The sequence below is a fragment of the Drosophila erecta genome, unplaced genomic scaffold (genome assembly GCF_003286155.1).
Source record: "Drosophila erecta strain 14021-0224.00,06,07 unplaced genomic scaffold, DereRS2 tig00000092-arrow-pilon, whole genome shotgun sequence".
In the NCBI taxonomy this organism is placed as follows: domain Eukaryota; kingdom Metazoa; phylum Arthropoda; class Insecta; order Diptera; family Drosophilidae; genus Drosophila; species Drosophila erecta.
Genome location: NW_020825207.1, coordinates 15,860,622 through 15,888,132, shown reverse-complemented (window position 1 = coordinate 15,888,132; position 27,511 = coordinate 15,860,622). Strand labels below are relative to the sequence as shown.

The window sequence follows — 27,511 nt, the reverse complement described above, 5'->3', positions numbered from 1 at the left end:
GTTTTTATCTACGTTGTTTTGTTTGTAAGAACATCTGCACTTATACCTGGTTGTGGCTGCTTATCTAAAACAACCCATAAGGACTACCTGTTTATCAGAAAGGGCATAAAATGCAGGACCAATATTTTGTCGGTCATGTTCATGCTTGATCGAATGGACTTGTAGCACGACTGGTATCCTTTCTTATAATAAAGTGCCAAAATTTCAGAGATTTCCTTATGTACATATATGACTATTGCAAACATGAATATAGAATATATTTAAAACAACAATATTGGTCTTATAGTTTAAGGACTGTACTACATTTTATTTCAGTATATGGCTATTTGAATTTTCATTAGCTGCCTATACCCCAAGATTCATCATAGTCAATCGTATCATGACTTACTGCGTTCACACACACGTTCTCGAAGTAGTCAGGTAGGTAGATATTGTAACTGAAACTGTCAACTGACTGGTTTTAGTGCCTACTTTACTGGTTTATTTGCAAGATTATTTACCAACCTCCCACATTTAGTCGACACTTGGTCATATGAGGCTTCCAAAAAATGTGAATATAAAGCCATCGAATTGAAAATCTGCACTATGTTGATCGAAACATATTTTAGTGATCTTTGACAGAGCAGCAGCTTAGTAGAATTCGGATTTTTCGGAAATTTGAAGCTGATCCCATGTCCGATGATGCGCAAAACCGAAATGCTTAGCGATATTCTATGCCACATTAAAAAAAGCTTCGAAATGCGTAATTTTCGAAATGTTTTCTTTATAAATATATGTAAACTATTTGTGTTTGTTTAGTTAATTGTGTTAATTGTGTCCCAAAACGTAATTGATTAATTTGTTTAATTTGTCGAAATCAGGAAAATAAAGGAGTTGAACAATAAAACCAAATTTTAGGATGATTTCGTTGTTTTTCTCCCGCGTTTGATTCAAGCCCGAACATTTTCCTTCGAACATTGTGCATGTTTCTGTTTGATTCTCCTCTTCAAACACGAACTTGTGCTGTTTGAACGCTGTTAAGCGGTATAAGACTGGGGTTTCACATAAAATCCGCAGGAGGGCGCTACTTCGTGGGCTGTCGTCGCAACTTCGGTTCCAAGACACGAATGTTTTCGGCTGGACACGAACACGAAAAACGGGAGGCGAATGTATCTGAAAGATACGTTTAGTCTATTTCGACGCGAGCATTGTAACGGATCGCAGGTCACGGACGCTTGGATTAACGGTACTGTAGCCCCTAGTGTCATCTGTGTGTGAGAGTGCGTGAGAGTGTGACCGGTCAACAGAAAAATTTATCAACAAAGGAAAGAAACCCCACAAAACCCCCAAAACCCGCCACTCGTGCAAGAGTGGCTTGAAAAGTGCATTAGTGTAGCAGTTGGAATTTTGAAAAATCTCTTCCGATATGATTTCAAACGAAATATGATCGAAAGCAGCTGATAAACAGCGGGAAAACAGCAGTAAACAAAAACCAAGTGATCGAGATAAAGGAGTGTAACTGAAGCGGTAACTTGAAAAGGAAGAAAAAGCAGAGGCATTCAAATAAGTCATAAAAAGTAAGTGCAGCACGCATAAATGAAACAATAACAATTTTGAAACGCAAAAAATTTATGCGAAACGTAAAATAAGTGAACAAAAAAGAAATCTGTGCAAATAAACAAATATTTTCTCACCAAGATAAACAATAACACCCACAATCGGGTTGGCTGCCACGCCCCCTCGAGCTACCGGCCATCTCCACCTCCAGAGGCTTTCCTTTGGCGCTCCTTTTTTGGGTCAGCAAATGGATCCGAATCATTTTTTGCGGGTTTTCCTTGCTTTGTTTTATTTTGCCGTTAGCGCGCGAGATTTTCCACACAGTTTTTTCTACTATGTTTTTGGCATATTTGTTTATGCGTTCAGCCAGTTTTGCTTTGCCTGTCGCCGCGCTGGAAAATGGGTTAAAAATTGGAAAAATCCTTGGCGGGAATATATCAAGCAACTGTCAATGGCTTTGAATAAATTTACAACTGTCCAAATGGTTTAATCTCAGCGGAAGCTCAGATTAAGAGGCTAAGCTTACATTTCCTAAACTGATTAGAACTATTTGTTTAAATTGGTGATTAACAAAGGCTATGTTGATCATAGGGGAAGGATCTTGACACAAATGTATTTGCTTTAGGTTAAAGTTAAGGGTTGACACTTAAAGTGTACTTAATAAATAATACAATTTGCTATTTATTTACCCAATGTTATACTTAGGAGATGCATACAACTATAATTTTAATTCTAGTAAAATAATAAGGTGACCAAAGTTATATTCTGGAATCTAAAGAAATTTGAAAGTATTAAAATAGAAAATGAAGAATATAGCTGCCATATAAAGCGTTACAAAGATATACACGCTGTTCCTAAGAATTTTATATGTAATACATTGGATGCTACACTAGAATTTCCCCATAGATGGCAAGTCCTTAGTTGACTACTCTTCGCTTGGCTTCCACTTAAATGCCTTAATGCAGATATTGACCTCTTAGTTAAACAAATCCAAAATTTGTAAAACACTCTGAGTAAGCGAGAATATGTCAATCTTAGGAAACACCAAGGTTCGGGCCCTATTAGCCCCCAATAAAAATTAACTCAGGTTAAAGACAGGCGAAAATCCAGCCAAAGACATAAATCTTCGAGCAGGCCGCAAAGTCAAATGAAAATAGCACAAACAGAAATATTTTCATTAAGAGTGTGGAAAATATTCACCAGGGAAGGGAGCCGGCAGAAGGGAGAATCAACATACATCAATCTGTCAGTGGGGCCTGTCAGCTGTTTTAAGCACCCACAAAGTGCTGTTGCCTCCAAAATACAAAAAAAAAAATAAGAAGTTGGAGACGCCGGGCAGACATTCAATAAAGATTGAACCCGAAGAAGATAAAGAAGAGCGGTAAAAAAAACCCCAAATGTAAATATGAAATTTTACGAAATGCATTTTTCGTGAGCAGCCCCCATAAAAAATTTGTGTACTTGTACTCTCGCTGGTTTTTTGCTTATTGAGTAAAGTTTTCCTTTGTTTTTATTTATGTTTTCCCTTTTTTGCTTAGCCACGCGCAAAACGTGCGCCAATCAATTCCAAACAGAGCTCAAGCAAAACATAGACAATATTGAAGAAAAAAACCTTAACCGTGTGAACATTTTTCCACTCCCACGGCAAACAAATTAAAGCAGAGAGAAAAAAAATTTGAGAGAAGAAGAGCCGTCAAAGTCGTGTTAAAATTAGAGACAAAAGCAATTTGTCTTTGTGCAATACTTAAACTCGAAGATGTATCTTGCAGATACATTTACATCTGAGCGGAGAGTCGATGGTCTATTAAGCGAACGTGTTGATTGATTTTTATTTTCGGGCATTACACAGAAATCGACACAGGGCCCGAAAACTCTGTGTTCCCATTCCCATTGCGGTTTTTTTTAATGAAAATTCTTCGCCGCTTTCCGCTGGAAAATCAGATAGAGGTGGGGGAAGGGCCTGCTAAATCATTCAACACTTGAGGGTTTGCTCTCCAGTTGATTCTATTAATTACGGAACCGTACTCGAAAGTGGGTCTGTATCGACTGCCATGGAAATCGATGACTTATTAAGGAGTATCGTCTCAATGGGAATGTTTTGAATGCCTTAAATTAGGGATGTGAGCATAGAAAAGTATGTTCAAGTCAATGAATAAAACGTATAAATTTATAATTAATTATTCAAGTAACTCCGAAATGGCTCGGTTAATTTACAAAGAATTTGCCTAATTTTGTTTGGCGATATATAAGTCTGGAAAATTTAATAATAATCTAATCTAATAACAAATTTCAGATGTGTCCAATCCACATTCCGCTTTCGCACTATTTCTAACAATTTGAGCTCATCCAGCATAAAAGTAGTCGTAGCTCCCCGGAATACTTTTTCCACTTTCCACTCCCTGTCTCCACACTTTTTGTCATCACCTTGGCAAATAGATTTCGGTGTCGGAAGAGCACTTAGAAAACTGCTTTGCTGCTGCTTCCACTGGTTGCTACTGCCACTTGCCAGACCGAAAATTGATTGATTTTATTTGCACGAAATGGGGGAAAAAGAAAACGTTAACCAACTCCTTCTCTGCGTTTTCTTCCCCCAAAAATTTGGTCGCGTTTGCGGTTCGCAAAAGGGGAACAAAGTTTGGTGAGGTGTCTGTAACTGACATTTTGTGGCCAACCCATTCGCACAGTTTAAAATTTTGGTTTCTCCCTGTCAGCTAGCTTAAGTTATAGAAAATACGCATTTTTTTGGCCTTCGGAATGCGAATCTGTGCCTCAAAAACCCAACTCCAACTGTGTTTGCCTGGACAAAAAATAAAGGTGAATTCCCTACTCAGTTATGGGATGAAAATTGCTTTATATTTCCTCTGCCCCCATTTTGCTGCGGTTTTCGTCTGCATTATCTATGGGTTTTTCATTTGCAGGAAAATTCGCCTAGGAGCAATCGGCATAGTTGTGACTCCGTTTTCACTTCGTATTTCCAGGATGCAGCTGAGAAAAGCAAAATTGTCATGCATAAATGATGGTCAAGGCGAGGATGATGACGGTTGTGTTACAGGCCAAAATTTTACACAGTAAAATCCTATTTTCTCTGCCCTGTGTTCCATTTTTCTGCAAATTTATGGCATATTCCCAATTGAGATGGCCTGGGCCCAAGTTAAATAAAACCATTGTTTCTGCTTCTTCGGTAAAATTCGTTTGGAAATGACTCCTGCTCTCGGACGTCTCACAATTAATTTGAGCCCTCTACTCTCTATGGAAATCTGTTATAGAATTTATTAAAAAAATACAATTTTAAAATGTAATAAAACATTTATGCATAAAGTGGGCGGTCCGGAATTGATGGAAAATGTCTTTGGTTTCTTAGTTCGTACTTATTTGAAATAAAAGAAGCAAGTTAGGTTGCATTGATATTAAATTGTATGCCTTTTAGGTTTTAAGCATGTTTTAAGCAGTATTACAAAATATTATCATATGTATGAATAATTGATTGGCAAACAGTATCTAAAACAAAGTGATCCATTTCATGTAAAGATAGGTAAAAAATTAAAAGTATTATTTGCAAAATGCCAGAAAATAATATTGATTTTAAGTCCCAACCTGTATGCAGAACAGAAATTAAACAATGAACGTCAGCAAATGCTATGAAACAAATGGGGAATTGTGTATTTATATATAGCAAATTTACAAACGGAAAAATATTTATATGGCCCAGAAAAACTTTTGCATACGCCGATTGATTGACAGTCAAATTAGCGGCAAACAAATGGCGAGAAGCCAAGGCAAATAATTTTAAAATTCATGCAATATATATGCATGTGCAGAGATGACACATATAAACTGTGCGCATATATGGCATATCAATCAAATAAATTATGGCATTGTGTAGGGCAAATTACGGCAAATGGACGATCCACTAGATGCAAATCAATATGTGCAGCAGGCAATCATTCAACTCGTTCGCTCGTCAGTCAATCAAACGCTGCCCATTAGAGGAGGCAAGCGGTTGGTGAAAGGGGGGGATTTTTCAAAACAGCCTCAAGTGGCTTCTGCGGCCATAAACAAGTGCCAGTGGAAACTCTTTTCGTTTTCCGATTGTTTTTACTTTTTTTGAATTGGCGCCGGCGTCGTTGCAACCTAATTTCCCATTTATCGAACACTTTTCGGAACTGGCGCTCTGGCAAATATGGCAATCATATGCTGCTACTATCGCATTGAATGTTTACATGGTGGGCGGTGAACAGGGGCGGGGCAAGGAGACGCACACGCATCATCACTCATACGTCACGTTGTCTGCCCTGTATATCAATTCGGGAGGTCTGCCGGCGGAGCGCCTAATAAAAGATACAAATGAAAGCTCATCGAACGAATTGGAAATGCTCTGGGTTGGAAATTAGCAGGCAATTAAAATTGCTGTATTGAACTGCAAACAATGTGTATGGTGACATTTATTGGCTAGTTTTAATTATACGCAATTTGGGATCACAAAGACAAGGTTTTTTTCGAACGAAGGCCATACAATAAGCGCAATTTAAAACATAAAGGCATCGACTTTTTTTAGGTATTCGTAATTATGTATTTTTATAATGCGTGTGTTCTCGTTAAATGTATATTAATGCAATTTGTAATTAATTAAAGTGCATTGAGTTTAAATTAGATAAGTAAATTAAATTGTTAAGTCGTTATGTTTTCCATATCAACATGTGAATAAATGTTTTAATGTTAACTAAACAAAAACACACCCAGAACAACTCTATTCACAAAGGGTATTTCACAGCTCCCGCTTTTCGATGAGGCATCTGAAAGTACGTGCCTCATGCCTCATGTTTCATTCCTTATGCGCCATGCCTCGTGGCTCAATTCAATTGCAGCTCAATTGGCGTTTGCATAAATATTCCCTTTCGACTCGGTATTTGCCTTTTTTTACGGCCAGAGTGCCCCTCGGCCAGAGTTTGCACAGTTTATAAATTCTGTAAGTTTGCCCCTGCCACTGCGCGTTTTTTGTTTAATGCTGCCTGTTGATTTTTTATGGCACTCGATGCGTGTTGCTCTTTAGCACAAAATAAACAAATTAAGGCGCACAAACTGCAGCTTTTGTTGTTTATAAGTTTCGATTCTCTGTGGCGCTGATTTTGTTGCTCCCAGTTTATTGGTCGAGCGCAGATTTCTCAAATCTTCGCCGGGTTGTTTATGAAGTTTTGAAATCGATTTGGCAACCCAGCAAGTGGCCCGCCCACATGAACATAATAAATTCTAAAAACACATTCCTCTTATTTGGTCTCGCAATGAAATTCTTGCATTTCCCTATCAGTATAAATATTTTTTGGTATTAATGGTACGGCCTTATTAATTAATTCCCATCGTAATTATGTTGGCTTTTATTTGGGCAATTTGATCTGCCTTCAATCAAGTCAAGTGGTTCAGTGGGTGAATCGAATTAAGTGCTGTTGTTGTGGGTTAATTTTTATTAGTATTTGCTAGTAGGCTTTGGATGGAAGCTAATTTGTTGCAAATTATACAAATGCTTTTTGGAAACATTTGATGTTTACCGTTTAAGTGCTTACCACGATAAATTAGCAAAATAAATACGTTCAAGTTAATATGTGTTATTCCAAAATGATTTTGACCTTTAGCAAACAACCTAAAATAATTACATCCTCAATCTAGCTACCGAATTGTGAATTTTATTTCGTTCGGTAATTTGAACATTATTCGTTATCCCCACATTCAGCCACATCAGCCGCTTGGCCAAAACCCAAAATTCAATTACCTGCATTCGCCCTGGGCCAAGAAATTGTAACCTGAGCTAAAGAAGCTCGAAAATGTGGGATGGGCGGGGAAAGCCGAGAAAAACAAAGCATTTTGGCATATGTTTCACTTTCATTTCAAAGTGGGCGTGGATTGGGAGACTCAATCACTCAAAATGGAACGGTAATTGATAACTTTTCAATTTTCCATAGCCAAAGGCAAAGCGGCAGGGGTGGAGATTCTGATAACTTTTCGTTTTCCATAGAATTTTCACACATTTCTGTTGCAAAGGTCTCAGAGCTGCTGAAAACCTCAATAAGGAAAAAGCGAAAGTTTTCGAGTGTGATTCGTCTATTTTCCGACTTGCAGGACTTTTCCTTTTCTTTTTCCGAGCTTTGACCGTAATGAAAATTTGTCACAATGAAATGTATACATATCTGCTTTTTCTGCTTTAAAATGATTACCCATTGTTAAAAAACGTTAGTTTACTTTTGCAAAAATCTATTAACTGATTGTCAGTGCAGTTGTGCTATTTTATTCTCCTACTTTCTGCTTGTCATTCGATTTAACTTTTCGCCTCTTAATGGAAAAATAATGTAAATGATGCTGCACAAAATAAAGGCACGTGAGTGTCGCAAGGATAATAATATTTTTTCTGGTGATTAGACTTTTGTTCCAGTTCACTGGAAAAATAGAATTGTAAAATAAGACTTTTTCCATTTCGTTTCTGCAATACAGCAATAAATATGCTTATTAAAAAATAAACATAAATAGTAAATGCTTTACCAGCCAAAGTTAAATGTTTCCCAAAAATATAGAATTGTATGAACAGATAATTCACACAATGTTTTCAAACCACACCCTCCACGAATAAAAATCTAACCTCGACTTTTACCAACACTTGAGGTCACCAAGGACTCATCTGAGCAAGGATATCGCTGACAGGGTGACATACAAGCACCACTCCCAACTCGAGCCACCTAAACCACCTGAACCAGCGGAGGAAACCCAACAACAGGCTGGGGAGTGGTCTCAGTCACTTGCGACAGTATCGCATTTGCTTTAAAATTAGTTTGCCAGCAAGTGAAAAAAGATATAAAAACAGGAGTGAAATGTGTGGGGAAAATGAGACGTGTGTGACTATGTTAGGGCTCAGTTTTGTGCACCTGTCTAGGGGGGCGGGAAATTCACCTGCCAAAGGGGGCGGGGCGGTTGCCCATGGCAGTCGGTGCTTGCCGACTTGTTTACGATGGCAGCGAACAGATACAAAGGAAACGGATATGGGGAGCCCAGATAGAAGGATACAAAAGATACACGGACATGCAAGTCACATTACAGTCCGGATAGTCAGAGTCTACTTTGGTGGAATTGCCCAAGCTTAACATATTTACATCTGCATGCAAACACTTTTCTGACAGTCATTCGGGGCTCTAATTTATTTGATTTTATTCCATTCGCACCATAAATGTCTTCTGCATTTGTCAATCAAAAAGTTTTAGTGACCCACATGGGATTTATATATAAAACTTGGTGTCACAGATTTTAGATATCTTGTTGGGAGCACATGGCACATTGCAACGAATTTAAGGTTATAGATGGGATGTCTGCATAGAGTTTAATAAATTGTACAATAGCGCGCTATATTTGGAATTGATAACCAAATCAATTGAACATTATATTCGAGTGTGAAAGTGATTATATTTTAATGAAAAGTGATAGTTTTGCAATTTTTAACTTAACTAAGAAAAGTGATGGAAATATTCGTACTGCCTATAAACAAATGAAGTCCATGAACAAATAGGTGGCTACGCAGATATCCCTTAAAGCCTTTTAAAGACTGATAACCAACCAATCCCGAAGTGACATCATCCAATCGATGGAATTACCATGCATGATCAACTTAAGCCCATCTTATACGTCACTCAATCAGGGGATTCACTCATCTGGTGCCTTATATACAGCCAATTGATCAGTCCTCGCCTTTGCCCACCAAGACCTTCAATTATCTATCAATTAGAGACACAGAAGACACAGAAGACGGGGAGAAAGGGAAAGCCCAGCCTATCCATTTAGAATGGAAATTATTCATGCCTTCCATGGAAAACCGAAAAACAAAGAGGCCAGGGGCACAACAACACAGAAAAAATCAAATTCGAGAAGAAAGCAAAGAAGATAAATGACCAACAATTAGTCACACCTACGATGACAATCATCGAGCAATTGGAAAAGGGGAACTGTGGGGAGCACGTGGGCTTACCAATGGCTCTAAATCGAATTCAAATTCCCCCAGTTCCTGGGTCAGACAATGGCCACAGTAATGAAAATTTAGCAGGCCCAAAACACAAAACCAAGCTTAATTGCTACGGGGAGTGGGAAAGCGAACCAAAGGCCCTTGGCCCCCAAAAGTGCATGTGTAGTTTTGATTAGCGTCAGGTGGCGTGTCAATCGGCAATTTGCGGGCCGGCCCTCAGGAAAATGACATTTGAATGATGACGGTGAACCGGTGACTGGTCACAGGTAACAGGTAACTGATCACAGGTGACATCTGGCGTTCTTCCGCACTTGTTTTTCCAGGGTTGGGCCCCCTACCCGCACCCTCTACATAGAGAAATGTCTCTATTATGCGGACCAAACAATCAAACAAATTGCTGCCTTCTGTCTGTCGCTTATAGCGACTGGCTCACGGGCGCGTCTGCAGCAATAAATAATTATTTACATACTCATTCTTTCCATCTTCTAACATTGCAGATATCAGAGCAAGCAGGAAGCCATTCGAAACATAAATCCGACAACAATCAACATGTTTGGCCATCTCAGTTTGCTGGCCGCTCTGTTTTTCATCGGCACACTGAAAGGTGAGTTAAGCCAATGGAAAACCATGGAAACATTTTTTACAACTTTTAGTCAATCTGTTACTACTACTTACTTACTGCTCATATATTCCAAATACTAAGCTAGTTGTATCTGTCCAATAAATCCGAGTATTTCCAGCGTGCATTAGGTTTCATAAAGGCACCCAAGCTCCGTGACCAAATGTTAGCCAATTATGCAGACTTCATTTGTCAACGTTTTGGCGCGTATTCAAATATGAAATTTCACACTCGGCCTGACATTTCCCCCTACCCCCCCTACACCCGCCCAGCTTCGTTCATGGGCGGGTTCGAGGGGGGGTGTCGGTGACCGCAACTCTGGCGCCGGCTCCATGGCGTGCCTCATAAATTAATTTACACTTGAAACTGGCCAAGCCAAACAACAACAAAAACTGCAATAACAACACAAAAAATAAAAGTGTTTTGTTGCCCCAGCAACAACAACGCCATCCACAGTGGGGCAACTGAATGCCCGCACCACCCACGATGGGTCGGAATTGCAAAACTGCAGTTGGGAATTGGCAACGGGAATTGGGTGTCTTAAATGGGGACGCTACTAGGAGTTCGGGTACACTGAAATTGAAAAGGTGTTTTGTCATTATTCATTAGTACCAAGAAATATAACACGCCATCTATGGCTGTTCTATGACACTTCCATATTCAAAATAAATTAATTTAAGTTTAAAGTTGGAGTACTTTGAGAACAAAACAAAAACTTTAGATTTTGCTAACATAAATTGATATTTTAGAACACTCATAAAGTTTCCCCCTTGGTGCAGAATTAAACCCCCTCAAAAATCCCCTACCACCGCCACTGCGGTCATTATCAACTTGAGTGGGCAACGGGAGCCACGAGTCTGTTTAATTGAAATCGACGCTGGCTGCGCTTACTTTCTTCGCACATGAATTTGTTTATTAACAATTCCCTAAAAAAGCGATAAAGAAGCTGCGTTTTTGGGCCAACGCGGGGAATGCCCAGGGATTCTGGGTAAATTGCTCTGCGACGGCACTTTGTCGTCTGTCGTAATAATTCCGTTGCAATTGAAATAAATTAAATTGCATGCGGAGCCATTGTCAGCGATGTCGCCTGTTTTCCTCCGTTATTTGTGTGCGCTTTTGTCAAGCGGAATTGTCAGTGGGTACTGTATGCAGCACCACCGAGCCACCCAAACACCCGAGCCACCCAAGCCACCCAAGCCACCCAACTATCCGACTTTCCAACCCTAGATGGCGCACATGCATACCCCGATCTGCATCACGAATGCAGATGCATAAACCGCAGCGGCCCAAACCAAAACCCCGGCAAAGTCATCACATCGCTCGTGATGTGCACATGTCACTGCGGCATTTGTTTAATTAACAAAAACGCTCGTGTCCCTGCCCCTCGACTTCAGCTGCATCTCTGTGGGCTGGGATTGTGGGTGCTAAGTGGTGACCCCGACCAACTTCCCGACCCATCCGCTCTCCAGCCGAAAAAGCCTTGCGGTTGTCAGTCATCGTTTGTCTTTGTAATTTGTGCCCTGATGAGTTATACTTTTGAGTGCGTTTTCCTCTGTCCGTTCCACTGTCCGTCCTGACTGATTAATGTGATGAGTGTGTTTGTGTGTGTGTGTGTGGATCATGAGCTCGGCGGATAGTGGAAACTTTGGCTGATGGAATTTTGGAATTTTGAGTGCCTCGCAGGAGCAAGTGGAACCATGATTGGATGATGAGAGCGAAACCCTTTCACATTAAATTATATTACATTGACAAATTACTGCTTTTCAGTGGAAATGACATGTACCACTAAATAGTAAGGAAACATATGGAAAGAGAATAGGAGTTTCCAGCTGCTTCCACACGATTAACCAATAAAAACTCCAAGCCAAGAGCACTTTCAATAAACACGACACCTTGGGATAGTTTTAATTCCTTGGGTCTTATTGACACTAAATACTTGGAAACAATTTTGCCAGCCACAAATCTAGACTAAGCATAAAGGTCGCCACAAACAAAACTTTCCCAATAAAATGTTGAAAGAAAGTTAAACCAAACTGACAGCCACAACACGAGAAACATTTCAACTCCAAGCAAGAAAATAAAATTGAAAAAGCCAAGCTGGAAACTGCCGATGACATTTTCCAGAGAAGGAGCAAACACAGGGAAACATTAATCATTTAATTTGATAAGCCATAAACGAAGTCGCCCATAATCTTCCTACGTGTCCCATTGAAAACAAGGGCGAATAATCCACACATTTCAAAGGGGGTTGGCTTCGACTTGGAATCGAAGTTGGTGGATGCTAGTGACGCATTGGATGCTATTTCAATTGATTACGCCACGCTCGAGGGCCAGCTAAAAAAGATGAGAGGCAGGCCCTGGAGGAAAACTACTTTTGGCTTTCACTTCACTTGCAGACAATCGAGGGTTGGCCAAACTTGTCGCATGAAAATGCAATTCAATTGATTTATGTGCTCGATGCAATTACTTGAGAGGAAGTTCTGGCTGCGTGCCGGGTGCCAATAAAAATCCAAGCTGCCCCTGCAACTGACAGCCGCATAAATTGCCGCCCATTCCAGCGGAAAACCAAACAGAAAACTCAGCCACATCTACATCCACCCGTTTTCTTGGGCGATGGCAACCCTGAACACCTTGTCACTAGGTGTGAAAAGTGCTGCTCGGCGCCCTGCCACGCCCACCGCACCGAAAATAATCAATGGGCGTAACGGTAGCGGGCCAATTAAATTTATCGCCAACTCTTTTGTGCCTGCAAAATTGTTTTTAATTGTCCTTGGCAATTAAATACACGCCCAGCCGCCTTAGTCCTCGCACCCTCCTCGCAGAAATTAATCGAGTCGTGTGCCCAGATAAACACAAATTTAAGGCGGATAAACCCAGGGGGTTTTTGTGGTTTGTGGGTAGTTGGGGGTTTGGGGGTTTGGGTGGCGGAAAGGGGTGTTGAAATCAGGACTAGGGTTGGCAAATTAAACACGGAGGATCTTTAAGAAAGCGCTGCATCGCCTGAAAGTTTTTCATGGGGCAACATTTTAGATGAGCTTTTAAAATCATATTTTTAATACCTTCAGCAACTTTTTTCGAAACATGAATCCCATAAAACTTGGTGATTATTATGTGCTTCCAGAGATTAAGACTATGACAAACGCTGCAATGAAATTCTTTAATCTTCCGGCACAATTCATCAACTTCGAATGAATTATTGGTCAGTTTAATGACATTTTTATTGCTAAACACATCACATGAATATAAACTAGATGAATTGATGAAAAAGCTAATCATTACATCATTTCATTTCGACTGATATTTTGAAGCTTTAAAGATCGGACTTGAGATCCTAATTATTTTTTAAGTATCTCACAATTTCTAAGCTCTCATATCATCGTTTTTAAAGACATCTCTATAATTCCATAACAATCCTTATAAATTCAACTCAATTCCAGCTTGGCAATTTGGCTTCATGCAAATGAATGATTTTGATGAGCCTGGATAAAAGGATGAGAAAATACCTGAAGCTGCTTCGGCTGCATCAGCATCAGCATCAGCCCGCAGCCGAAACCAATGAAAACTTCTTTATCCCCTTACCTTCAAATTTTCCCACTGACATTGCTTTTTTATCCTGTGTTCCGTCCGAGGAGCAGTGCTTAAAAGATGCAAAGTAACTGCTGTCCTGGACCAATGCTGCCGCATCTTGAGGCACTTTTTGAGCCACTTGCAGCCATTGGAGCTTCCTATTTTCCACATTTTCTCGTCATGTTTTCCCCCACAGTTTTCTCTTTACTTAGGAAAATCCACAAAATCGACATAATGAAATTTTATCGCGGTTCTGTTTTCTTTCTATTACTCTACTCCATCTGCTGCTGCTCTTTTTAGATCATCTATACTGAAGTACGTCTTTTTGGCTCTTCGCTGGTTTTTAAAATCATTGACAAAATTTCAATCTAATGCTATAGTTTCCGAATTGAAGCACCTTTAAATGTACTTTTACAACTGTTTTTTTTTTTTTTTCAATTTCACAACAATCAGTGCTCGCCTTTGATTTTGATTTCGGTTTGTGTTTGCATCTACAAATCTCCGAACCGAAGCCATAAATCAAAAGTCTGTTCTATATTTTTTGTAATCTGTTATCTATGGCTCCACACTCGTTCCGCTTATCAAAAAATACCCCGCCCCCTGGTCCCCCAAATTTTTACTCGCACATTTTATTCAAATGCAACGTGTTGCATTTTTTCAGCCTGCACATCGCCCATAACTTTTCCCTGTCCAGTTGGCACTATTTTCCCATTCCCTTGGCTTTTCTGGTTGTGTTTTCTGGTCTGGTTTAGGAAAAACAAACACCGGGTAGGTTATGAAAAAGATTGATAGCACGGCGGCGATGGCTAGTTTGGAAAATATATTATTCAGATTATAATAACATTTTTCCGCGCTTGGGTAAAACTGTTATAAATGTATGTTCTATGCAGTTCTAAGGATAATTTGTGATCGAACTACCGACATTTTTAATGAACTATAATTTAGTGGCGAAGATTTTGCTGTGTGGGTAGCGTCTCTGGCCTTTTTCCATTCCCGGTCCATATTTATTTCCCTAGCCAGTGATTATTATTTCATTTGGCTGCCGTTTTTGGGCCCTGTGCAGAATGCGCTGCCTTTCATAATTCCTGGCGACTTGTTTGTTTGAATTGTGTGCAACGCTGGCTGGATTGGATTTGCCGGCATGTGGGGCAGATTGCCATGTTGCAGGCGGAGCGTTAAACGCGCCAAATTGATTAGCATTTAAATTGCCTGCGAATGTGTGGCACAGCACAGGAATAGCAAGAGCGGCAGCCCCAAAAATTAAGCCATAAAGCTGAAAGCGGACCATGAACGGTCTGCTCCTCCGACGCCTGGCCAGCTCCATCTGCCTCGCCACCCACCTTCCTGCCTTTTCCCATTTGGATTCCCATGGCTGCAATGAATTGCAAATAACGCATTGACCGCACTGCACCTTTGCCGCCACCTTTTGCGGACAATTCTGGGTGAACCTCAATCCCATTCCAGGTCCCAGATCCCAGATCCAGGTGCCTACGTATGTGCGATATCTGTCCAACTTTTGCCCGGCTGCCGGCAAACGTTGCATGTTGCTGGCACAGCAACACACGGCAACATGCAGCAACATAAATGGCAGCAGCAACATTCGTTGCGCTTACCGCCAAAAGCAGAAACCTAGGAGCAAAAACAATGAAAGAGGAAACCTGGACAAAAAGGTTAACGGACAAAGCGAAAAACAAAAAATAAAACCAAGAGTGCACAACACGGATATAAAATTTTTCATGCATTTGTAATTTATGTGCTAAAATGTTATCGTTGTTATCGCCGCCTTTGTGTGAGTGCGCCAGTTGTGGGCGCTGTTGTTCGAAGTTGTTGGCCAGGTTGGCCAGCGAATTGTTGTGCACTTATGGTTGGCATCAATGGAATGGCTGGCGGGCAGGGGCGTGGCCAGGTTGTGCCACATTTCCAGTGAATGTGGAGCTGTTAAAGGCGCCCGAAAAGGACAATGAGTTCATATTTACAATGTATCAAAATAGCTGGCTGAGCTAATTTAGTTGCAGGTACCGGCTGTAATAACATTTTGAGCTCTGCCAGACGACTTGATAAAGTTAATTGAAAATTATAATAATGCTCATTGCGGAAATCTTATCAACTCTCCTTTTGTCCGCACCTTGATTGCCTGCATTAAGCAATTTGTGCGCTTGACTTATCAATATTTTAATATTTATTAACCGGGTAATTAAATGCTCGCACACACACCACACATACGTGTATTATTGTGTGCCCCATTGTGCAGAAGTTTCTTTCATCTCCTGGGGCCTTTCATCTTTCGCTCTTCCATTAAAAATATCATAATCAATATCGATGACAACGTCGGCGGCAAGAACAACAATTAACCTTCCTCAACAGCTGCGTCGCATTCTTAATGGGAAAACACAAACAAAACTGAGTAAATCCAGCCAAACTACAACAAGAAACACCAAACAACTCAATTTGCCACTGGGCAAGTTGCCGCTGGAAGTCTGCTGTTTATTGTTATTTTTACTTGCTCATTGGCGTTGCGATGTGTTGCCGCTGTTGCATATGATCAGCCATCGTTAAATCGTGGACACTCCGCCCCCGCGGCCTCCCCTGCAAAAAGGACGATGACGTGGCTTTGATGAGTTGCCAGTTGTCGTCCAGCCGCAAACATTCAATTCAATTGCCCATCAAACAACTGAAACAACACATGGAATATGCTCTGAATGGCGCTCCACATACGGGCTGATGGAAAAAGACCCCTGGTGCTCGATATCTTCTGAAGAGGTCACCGCCGGCGGGAGACCTTTGGCTCTGTGTTTTTATATTCGTCTGGCCAGCCGCTAAGTAAGCCGCTGGTCCGACCATTAAACTTGATAATGAAATTGGAAAATATGGGCGCGGGCATGCATTTGGAATACCAACGAAATAGAAAGGGTTTACGAGGAACATGTTGGCTTGTAACCTTGGTGAAATACCCTCTTACAGAGCAGTACACATGTGTAAATACTAAAAACTAGCCAAGTGACATTTCGATTTTAGCCTAAATAGAAGTACACATTCGTAAAAACTAATAGCTATCCAAGTGACATTTCGATTTTATCCTGAAAAGCTATATCTCCGGCAAAATGATTTGGCATTCAAACATTTTGATTTTGCGTTTAATTACTCACTGAGGCTCCTAAAGGCAAGCGTCAATATTGATGCTCATGAAGGGGACTCGTATTCCATATAGTTGTTTAATCTGACTAAAAAATGTTGCAGTATTTGAATAAAAATTCTCCGCACTATTTCCCCACTGCCGCATGCATATGCATTCTGCAATATTTATGAAGTCATTTTTGCATAACCAAAATCCAAATGTATTTATGGGTATTTATGAATGTATAATATTGTTTTAAATGCTTTTTGTTTATTTAACATGAGCACTGTTTTGTGGCGCTTTAAGTGGTATTCAATTTCAAAGCAAATTCTGCCAAGATCGGGACTTGAACTTAGAACTGCTTTCTTCGCCATTCCAAAGACACTAGAATATTATTCTAGAATAATACCCTGCGATTGGCTTATAGAGTAGAACTACGGTCGCGCATTCACTTCCTTGTTTTAGCTGGAAGGCGGCAGATCTACATGGAATACACATCCATATACCACATATCCATATCCATTAAGCTGCCGCCGTCAGCGATTCATGTTGGCGCTCATGTCCAGACGTCGCCTCCCGATTCCCAGCACGCGGTTCTCCCTTCCTTACGTTGCTCCACTAAGTTCTCCACCCCTTTCTCGCCATACACTGAAAGTAATTCAAGAGGCAAGCCAGCTAATAATATATATATATTTTCCTTCTAAAAATTCTCCTTAAAATTACAATTTAATGGGATCATGAAACTCTTCAATTGCTTCTTATAAGCCTTTTAGTTACCTGATTTTTGCCAGTGCACTTTTATTCCCCTACTTTTCCCCTCTGCTGTCAGCGCTTTGTTTTCGGTTCGCCTAATGCAGCGCGCGACATGCAAAGCGGTCAATCCACTGGGCTCCTGCTCTTTGGCCCCAGCCCCCCATTTCCCCACACAGCCCCCCTGCCCCTGCCCCTGCCCCTGCCCACGCCCCCTTTTCCACCCCGCCCCCAAGCTGACCTTATCTCGCCAACGTTCGACGACATAATAAAACTCGCTCCGCTTCGCTTTTCAGCATTTATTCCGTTGTTTTGTTCTTCAGCTCGCCCGTTTTGGGTTCAGCATCGTAAAGCATTTTTATAATGCGTTCACGTTGTTCGACGGAGATCGTTCAAAGGTTTTTTCTCAGGGAGTCGATGGTATGGGGGGTCTTCCACTTTGTAAGTGGGGCTACGTTTTGCACAATAAATTAGAAATGTCTACTGTTCGGCGCAAGTCGGTTTGAAACTCAAAACAAAATAACACTTTTTCAACATTTCTTTTTAATTTTGAGCAATTCTCGGAGCTAACTTCATCACTTCATGAGCTTTAGCTTTCGCTGCATTGTCCCGAACTGTAAGAAAATGTATTCCGAAACCACTTTGAACCCAACCGTTTTACACTCATGTCACGGCGTGTACCGCGCATATCCCTCTTTCATTTGCATTGCGGAGGTGGCTCAATTTTGTCTTCGGGCCATCAAATATTGAGCGCGTTTTAAGTGACACTTTATATCACCATTGACACTCGCAGTCGCTGCTATATGTGTATAGCTCGCCGTCTCTTTCCGTTGGCGATGCTATCTCTGTCTGCTGTTTTAGCTTTATAGTTTGCGTGAGGATCGTAAAGTGTATTTTTTATGGCGCAAGGCTTTTTAGGAATTGTTTTTTTCGGCTGCCACTTGGTTGCATCATTGATGATGAAAAACTTGTGACTCCGTTTATCGATTGACTAAATTTAATGGCTTTTCCTTGGCTGTTGCCTCGATAATTTGCGTGTGTTTATGCTGGTGGTATTTTCCGATTTCTGGATCTTTGATCTTTTCCTAATTGGAATGCTCTTGGACGTTTTTGTTCCGGTTTCGTCACAACGGTTCAGAATGAACGGAAGCAATTGTTGGGAAAGTTCTTCTGGCTTTTCCTATACTCTGTGGGTGGTGCAGGTGCTGCAGGTGGTGCTTTAGGTGGCTTGTATACACACATAGTGCTCGACTAAACTTCCTTCGAGTGCTGCTACTGGCGCCTGTCAACTGGCATCGATAAAAATCTGCAGCTTCCTGCAATTTCCGCTTTCGACAATATGCGGGCTGCATACAAAGTTTTTCCGCCTCGGGCTAAATATTTCCTCGCCCACTTTCCCAGCAGCCAGGTAAATATGTATTTAGATAAGTGTCACTTATCTAGACCAACCAGCCGGGAGTTCTCATTCTTCGACAGTTTTTCTCTCTTTGGAGACTCTTCAAACTGACTGCCGCACACGCAATTAATTCTCTTAATTGAAACTGCAACCGTCTTCTGCCCACTTAATTGGTAGTTGCAGTGGGCGTGGCCACAAAGAAGGCGGGCTCTGGGGTCAGGAGGCATATCACTTGCATCGGAAAGTGGCGCCCCAAATGAAAGCAACCAGCAGAAAGCGAGGCACAAGTTGCGAAAGATGAGAATCCCGAACGGGAACCAAGAATGAATGAATGAATGGTTCACTGAATGGGCACAGTGGATTACAGGAATTTATGCGGAATTATTTAAAAATATAGCCCTGGATTTTATATGCTCTTTGGAATTTTCTTTAGAATTTTAGTTTCAATTAATTCGAAGCATTCCGCTATAAAGATGCCAGGTGATTGCCACAATCTTTATGGCAGAGCATAAAATTAAACTCACCCAATGGGCCAACAGTGATTTGGGGGCTATAAAATATATTTAAATATTATGATAATTTAATTGCAGACCGATCAAAAGCATTAATAAAAGTTTAAGTTTCGGGAGTGAGAAGGGAAGTAGCGAAGGTTGTAAATGTCAGTACATTAAATAAAGAAATATTCCTAATAATCATGTAGATAATAATTGGTATTTCGTGTCTTAAAATGTGTCATTAATATTATTTTCAAGTTTGATATCTGTGCAATCAAGCCCACTGTGCACAGCGTTGGTTAAATGAATGAATACATGGATTCCTTGGCAATTTTAAGGAGGGCACATGGCAAGTGTGAGAAGCAGGCGAAGCGACAAATGCAGTAACTGGAAAATTGCGCGACAATTAAAGATTTTGCGAGACGTTGCAGGGGGCGGTAAGAGGGGAAAAACAAGGCGGAGGCGTTTTCATCTCCGGTTGTCGTTGCCCCGAATGTAAGTCAAGTGAGGCGTAAAGTGCATGCGGGATAGGGGTGAAAGTGTACAAAGGAAACCCACTGCACCGTAAGACTCCACGGCCGTTTCCCCGTCCGATTTTTGCTCCCCTCATTTTCCGGCCGCTTTTCCCTCACTGTAGCTGTTTTCAACTTGTTGCGGGCCGAGCATTGAAGATCTCTCGCCAAAGTGAATGTGACAACTTAGCTGACAAAATGCTAACAAGATGATGTGGCGCAAACTTTTTTCCAATGTCTGCCGCGTTTTTCTGTATTTTTCCTCACTTTGCAGCGTGCAACAAGCTGTGCCAACAAATGACCAAATGTCTGCCAAGTGTCGCCACCAAAAACTGCTACAAAGATGCAAAGCCGACCACCCAGCGCGGCAGAGTTTTTCACGTAGGCTGAATTTAATTGCAACGAACAATGTATCTTCATCTTTTACTCTCCTAAAGTGATTCCACGTCGTCTGTCTGCTTTTTTCTATTCAGACTTGGTATTTTGGATAACTTGAAATAAAAAACGGATTGGTTAAATCTGTAAAACAAGGCGGCATGCAAAATAAAATCGCGTTGTGCCTCATATAAACAACAATTTCTGGATCAGCTTAAAGGGTATTTTAGGAAGCGAATTCTTTCCGAAACGTCAGCTCTTGTTTGCATTGAAATACTTTTCCTGCGCACAATTTATGAGCGCACAGCAGCAGAGAGTAACAGCGAAAAAAGTGGACAAACAAATTCTTAGTGGCGGCAACGCGTCGTATGCGCAATTTTCCCCTATGCGAAACCGTAAATCATTGCGACCAATGCTTGACATCTATGAGAGTTCCTCTGTATGGGTGTATATCTGACTGTGTGCGTGTGGGCGGGCGTCAACGCCCCACTGTGGGCGTGGCGGATGCTGTGTGCGTTAATCTTAACTGCGACTGCAGTCACCGCTCGTCTTCACGTTTTTCTGCCTTTGACAGCATCGGTCGGCATTTAGTTTTAATTTATGGCACATTTGTTCACTTTATGTTCATTTCTCTCGCCCAGAGGAACGCGCCACCACCCACCTAGTCGCCCCCGCCCTCCCTGTTGTGCCCCGCCCCCTCGAGAGGGTTGCGCCCTCGACTTAATTGCTTTGGAAAGTGCAGAAATTACAAGACAATGCTAAAGAGCTTCCAGCAGTCTTTGAAGATCGTTTGTTCTTTCGAAACCGCTCGGATGAGATATTGCTCAAAGATAAACCATTTTATAGCCTATTTCTCGCGTTTCTTCTGTAAATAATACAGGTATACAAATCATTAAAATGGTAGTTCGATCTTTAAGCTTTGCAGCTTGTAGTTTTGCTTAAGAATATCTACAGCATTCAATGCAACTCCGCTCCAGAATCTAACTCTTTTCTGAAGAAATCGACGTAAATCCCATTCGTGATTTTCACTTGCTGACGCTAACTAAGTCTATTGGCCGGACCTGCTATTGAACAACACGGTTGAACAACGCGGATAACAACCATGAAGCACGGGTATTAATTTGGACTATTCAATGTGCCACTTAATACCAAAGACGTGTCAATTTCACGGCTGACAGAATCGCCCGAGATGATGATGCCCTGCTCCTGCTCCTGCTGCTCTTGCTGCTCCTCCTCTGCATCGTTGACATCCTTTGGTGGAGTGATGGATTGGGAACGCAGGTCAGAGGCGGGTCGCCACTGGGGATTAATTACAGCCATCAGAAGTTATTAGACGCAATTATCGCAGTGCTGGCAACGTGACTACGATTTGAGGGCACTCCAAGCTGCCTGCCTGCTGTTGAGTGAATAACCATGCTGCAAGTGTGATCCAATGCGCTATACATCTTGGATAAGTATCTGTCACTGGATGGTTATGGATGAACAAGCTGTGACGGCCGTAAATATTGAGCAACTATCTGCAATATTTCGTCACTTGTATGGCCGCTCTCAATGAGTTGAAAGCATTCATTAAAGCTTGGTAAAAGTAAGACTATATCAACACAGATAAATCCCACTGAACAACTCAGACTATTTTGAAAAACAATGAATGATAACCAGCAGTATAATTACAATTGTTGTGCGATCGAAAATGTTAGCTAGCAGGCACTACTATTTGGCCAGTATGCGGTCTGGCAAGAGCAGCAGCCACATTTCCTAATAAACTGGGCGGCAATCCAGCCAAAGGCACTAACAACGAACAAGGCAGCTACAACAGTTGCGGGAAAATTAGCAACATAAACAGCATAAGCGCACTGGCAACAAGAAATAAGCAGAAAGCCCCTTGAACATCCCCTACGCCAACAGCTATTAAATTGGCCGACGAGAGCAAACCGCGAATTTTCATTGCTTCCTCATCGGGAGCATTTTCACCCCATTTCCCCAATAATGCAGCCCGTTCCCCGTTGCCTAATTCTCACCAAATTTCTATGGCCGTGTCTGGTCCACATTTGTCAAATGTCGCTGGTCTGGGGTGGCCAAAACCGCAGTCTCTGGACCTCAACTGCCTTCTCCCCGAAATGGGCAGCCCACAACAGATGATTTGTCAGCTGCCACGGAGGAATCTTTCAGAAATTTGTCGTTGCCTGGTGTAATTAACACTTTACCGAAAAATTGAACTTGCCCGGCCGCAGGAGAGCCAAATATCCATTAACAATAGCTGCTGCAGCCCAAATTCCTTCTAATTTTCCCGCTTTTCCAGCCGACGGGAGTGCTAAAACAATTAGAAACAGCCGCGCTTCGTCGCTTGTCGCTTGTCGGTTGTCATTAACGCAGAATGCGACAAAAATGATCAGCAGCATGAAAATGCGGAAGGCGACAAGTGTGCAATTTTCAGTACACCGAAAGAAATAAAACACTATACTTGGAAAAGCATTAGCCGACAGACAATCCGAGTGAGGTTTAATAAACGATGTGACTCAGAAATAAAATGTATTTCTGTATACATCAGTATATTCATCCTATTCTAGTTAAAAAGCGATTCAAATTGAACTTACCAATTATTTTTCGAACTTATTTGCATGTTCCTAGTAGCAGCTCTCATATTAAAAAACAATTTTTGTCAACTTCGTCCCTAGCGTAAATATGACAACTTTTGTTGATTGAGGCAATTAGCAATTGCCTCGCTCTTGGCCCGACCAAATGTTTGTCTAATTACACTCGGCACACACTTTACACAGCTTTCAGCAGGCTGCCATTTGTCTTCATTCTGTGGCAGCGCAGCAGCAGCAACTGGCTTTATTTCCCTTTGTCAAGGCGGCAACATGCAGCGTGCAGCGTGCAGCGTGCAGCATGCAACATGCAGTGCGGCAACATTGACAGACTCCGTCAACGAGACGTATTTTTTGCGGCTGAAATTAATGTGGCAAAAGTTTGCCAACGCATGGCAACTGCAGCGAACTGCTACCGTATTTTTGTACCCATTCATCCAAGGGTTTTAATGGTTCTTTTTTGGCCCGAGGCGCCTGTGGTTTTCACTGCCATAAAATTATACTTTATAGCATATTCCGGCTGCTGCTCCCGGTTCCCGGCCGTATTATAAATAGGTTTATGTTCGGATGGCTGCCGGGCCCAAATGCTTAATCACATGTGGGGCGTGGTCCAAAAGACTTCCCCAGAAAAGCTGACAAATTGATTGATGATCTGCTATAAAATGTCTCGTTTGTTGTGAATGTAACGCAACATAAATTTGCAAAAAATTATAGCACGACCAGTATGAAGAAAGGACGCAGAAAAAGTGCGGAGAAAGAGTAAAATGTGGAACAAAGCCTCGGGCTCGGAAGCCATAAAAAAGAGTGAGCCAAAACAGGGGAAATTCTGCAAATATGTGAGTTGCTTCGACGAGCAGTGAGTGCAGAAGTTATAATTAAAAACATATGTGCCATGACCCAAGGCAAGCAAAAAGTCGAAAATATTAAGAGAAAGAGGGAAAGTTTAAAAAACGGGGGAGCACATGAGTTGTGCTGGGTAAATTCAAGTTTACTTAACCCCGGAATGGGTTAATTAGAAGACTGTGCTGCAGTCAGATGGCAAAAGTGAACTGAAATGAAACCAGTCAAGGTCATGAGTGAGTTGCACAGAAACGGAGGAAAATGCAAACAGAAGGGCGTTCAAAAATAGTATTTAACAGGGCTTTTTATAAAAGGAAAAACCTAAAATAGCACTATAGTAGCTGCTTAAATTATAGCCACATGTCTTCCACCTCGAAAGATTGCAACTCAAACAATCTCAGCTTTATGGCCGCAATTTCTCTCCCACTGCCAACTCTTTAAGCCAACTATTCGAGTCCCGAAAACATTTCCTGCGATCCCCAATAGCGCCATTTCTCCTCAATCACCTGGCGGTAGTTTCCAGCGGAACCATTTCTCTTCACTAACAAGACCCCATTCCCATTTGCCAGCAATGACGACTTCACCAGTACCTGTACCGAAAAATCGCTGAATCGTCACAAAATCACTTTTACGATTTTGGTTTATACACTCACATATAAGTATATATGGCAATAAAGAGGAAAAAATAATATGGCAAACTAGCCCAATACAACTGAGAAATCTCGGTCGCCCCAAACTGACTGAGATTTCGAGCTCTGCGCCGTCGTTGCAAACTTTTGGCATCCACTGTTCGAGGCCAGGCTCAATAAAATTGCACGACGAAGGAGCTGCTGGCAAACAAAGTAATTTTTATAGTAGCCAACATCTTCCCGCACACATGAACACATGAGCACATGAAGCTCAACCCAACGAATGCTTTACTTATATTTCCTCAACTTTTTCACCTTCCTTGGGGTTTTCCGAGCATTCATGATTTTTTTCCTCCATTCGAATCTTTTTTTTGCCTTTTCGCAACGTCACAAAGTTGCCGCAATCTGTTGAGGCTGCTCCGGAATCCGAAACGCGAAAAAGGTGGAGTTGTCTGGTAGTTCAATTCGTTAGCAGAGGGGTGGTAAAGGAAAAAATTCGCAGCAGAACGTTGGATATTCATAGCTGACTGCGAACAATTTACGCCTCGCATTACACAAACTTTTTTCCGTTGGGTTAGCGAAAGTCAGCGTGACTTTTCAGTTGGGCTTTTTGCTCGTATTTATTTACATTCATGAAAAAAATGTATTTCCCTACGCACATGTGCATCAATGTTTTCGGGCTTCCCTAATTCCGAGGGCTGCAACTTATTGAAAGCGAATGGCGTGTGAAAAATGTGGGGTTTCTTTTCTTTTGGCTCTGAGTTGCCCTGAAATCGAGGCAAGTCATATTGAATACATATATCAAAATAAACGAATGATAGAAGAGTCAGGGCGCACAAGTCATTTGTTTTATAAAGAGATAAAATGAGAACATACTTCTATTTAAGCGAAGTAAAAGGCAGAAGCCATTTTCGTTGGTCACTAAATCGCTTATACTATTGAGTTGTTAGAATTGCGTCAATTAAATGGTAAAGTTACGCCTTAACTTCAGTGAAATTCGCATCTATTGTTACGCATAGCCCGAAATTATTAAAAGCTAATCAAACTTCCCAAATTCCATCCGGCTCCTTTTCTTACTTCCCAGTAGATAGGATAATTACTGCCTACTCCTACTGGCTTTCATTTCCATTTCCATACACAACTGCGAATTATCCTGGCTCACCGCATGAGCCAGAAATCCACTCAGCCAGAAAGAGACGCAGATACATGAAGTGAAAGAGAGCGGGTTATAGGCAGAGGGATAGTGAACTCTTACAAACAGGATGACACAAATTAGGTCCCAAAATTAGCCAGCTTTGCGGAGGAGAGAGTTTTCAACAGCAATAGTATGAGGGCTTTGGGTGGTGTGCCATGGAGATAGTAACAGCTTTTCCGGAAATCTTTTAGCTGGAAAATATTTAGGCACAAAATGTTGCTAACTGTTGCTCGAGCACAAAACTTGGCACAGCCGGAATCCGTTTCCGCAATTTTTGTCTACTTCTCGTGGCCCGTATTTTCTCGTTTCTGTCTACGGCAGAGAACTGTTGCACTTTTCCCAGTTGCAATATTTTTCTATCCTTTTGTAAGAGTGTTGCACACTTTTTAGTGTAAATATTATTGGCAACAAGCGCTGCAAGTGCCAAGAGGGGGCGTGTCGCGGGCGGGCGGACAATGGGCGAATGAAGTGGGTGTCTGGGCCTAACGGTTCACGGCTGGGTCGGAAAAGTCGGAAAAGCCGAGCGAGTGCTGAAGTAGCTGCTCTGCTGTTTGCGCTGTTTGTGCCGCACTTTAAATGCACTGGAAAGTGTTTGCTCATGCCACTCCAAACTCCCTCACACACATACACCTTTCGAACCTCACTTGAGCGACTATATATACCCATCTGTGTGTGTATCTGTATCTCAAGTCTGGCTTGGGCGTCTTGCAGTTAAAGTTTTTAAAGTAATTTATGTTCTCCATGCAGTTTGTTTTATTTTGCTGCTGCCTCGGCTGAGGTGGCAAGTTCTATCTCCTTCTTTACGGCGCATTTTTCCTTTTCCGGAATGCATTTTTGATTTTTTTATAAATTCCCCCGGCCCTGTTGCTGTTTTTTTTAGCTGTCACTGTTGTGAAGCGGGTTGTAGGGATCTTACAGCCATTTTGCAGATGTGTTGATGCTGTTGCTTCTGGCTGCTTTTTATACCAATTTTCTTGTGTCCTTTTTTTGCAACTGTTTTTCCCTTATTCCCATGCTGCTTTAATTTTTGTTGTTTTTCCTGCTGATGCTGTTTGCTCTGCTGTTTCTGCTTGTTTCCCGCTTGTTGCTGTTGCATTCACTCTGCTTTTCTTCCATGCATTTTAAGTGCATTTCGGCCATGTCCGCAGCTGTGTGTGCTTCACCTTTTGCTGAGCCATTTTCAAGTGACTTGCAGTCGACATTCCGCCGACTGCTACACAACAAATTCCTTTTAATGCGGATACTTTGTGGTTCAATAGTGATAGGATGCTGCTGAGATATAATGTGAAGAGCGCGGGATGGGCGTAGGTTAGACTAGTAACTATATGCCTGTTTTTGATTTAAAACTAAGTAGGAAGGTTCATTTCTCTCAGTGCACAGGCCCTCTCCGCTCCCTTTGTCACTACACTTTCACCCACTTATAACCGATTTTTTATGTTGCATACTTTTGCGAACTGGCGTTCTTTTTCCCGTTTCTTGTTCTCCCGTTTGCCAGCCATAAATCATCTTGTTGAGTGCCACACTGTGGCAAGGCTTAAAGTGTTAAATCAGCACAAAATGCTGCCTGCAGGGGTTAGAGACGGCTCCGAGGGGTTAAACAAAATGTGCCAAGCATACGGCGGCAAATTCTAATCACATTATAATATATTATGCGTTCGTGTGCGAGAAGTTCAAAAATTAGAGACGCAAACTGCAAAAACTTTAAAAAGTTTCAACTCGAAAAGAAAAATATAAAGCTTTGTTTTTGATATAATACTAAAAACCCAAACATACGTTTAAAACACGCTAGTTGCATCTAATAAATACTTAATTACTCTCGATAAAGAAGCAGTGAGAATTAATTTAATTTATTTTTAATCATTTCTTATCACGACAGTACAGTAAGTTGGCAAACTAATGACT

General features: G+C 41.4%; 1 protein-coding gene across 2 annotated transcripts in view; it reads left to right on the top strand.

Moving 5' to 3' along the window:
• The first annotated feature begins 1,132 nt into the window (after positions 1-1,132).
• Positions 1,133-27,511, top strand: part of LOC6549575 — a 68,271-nt gene continuing 41,892 nt past the window's right edge. For both annotated transcript variants that reach the window (XM_001974424.3, XM_015156606.2), the window contains exons 1-2: positions 1,133-1,556; positions 10,027-10,133. In XM_001974424.3, the coding sequence (XP_001974460.1) occupies positions 10,079-10,133 (55 nt within the window). In that variant the 5' untranslated portion in view covers positions 1,133-1,556; positions 10,027-10,078. The remainder of the gene's footprint in view (positions 1,557-10,026; positions 10,134-27,511) is intronic.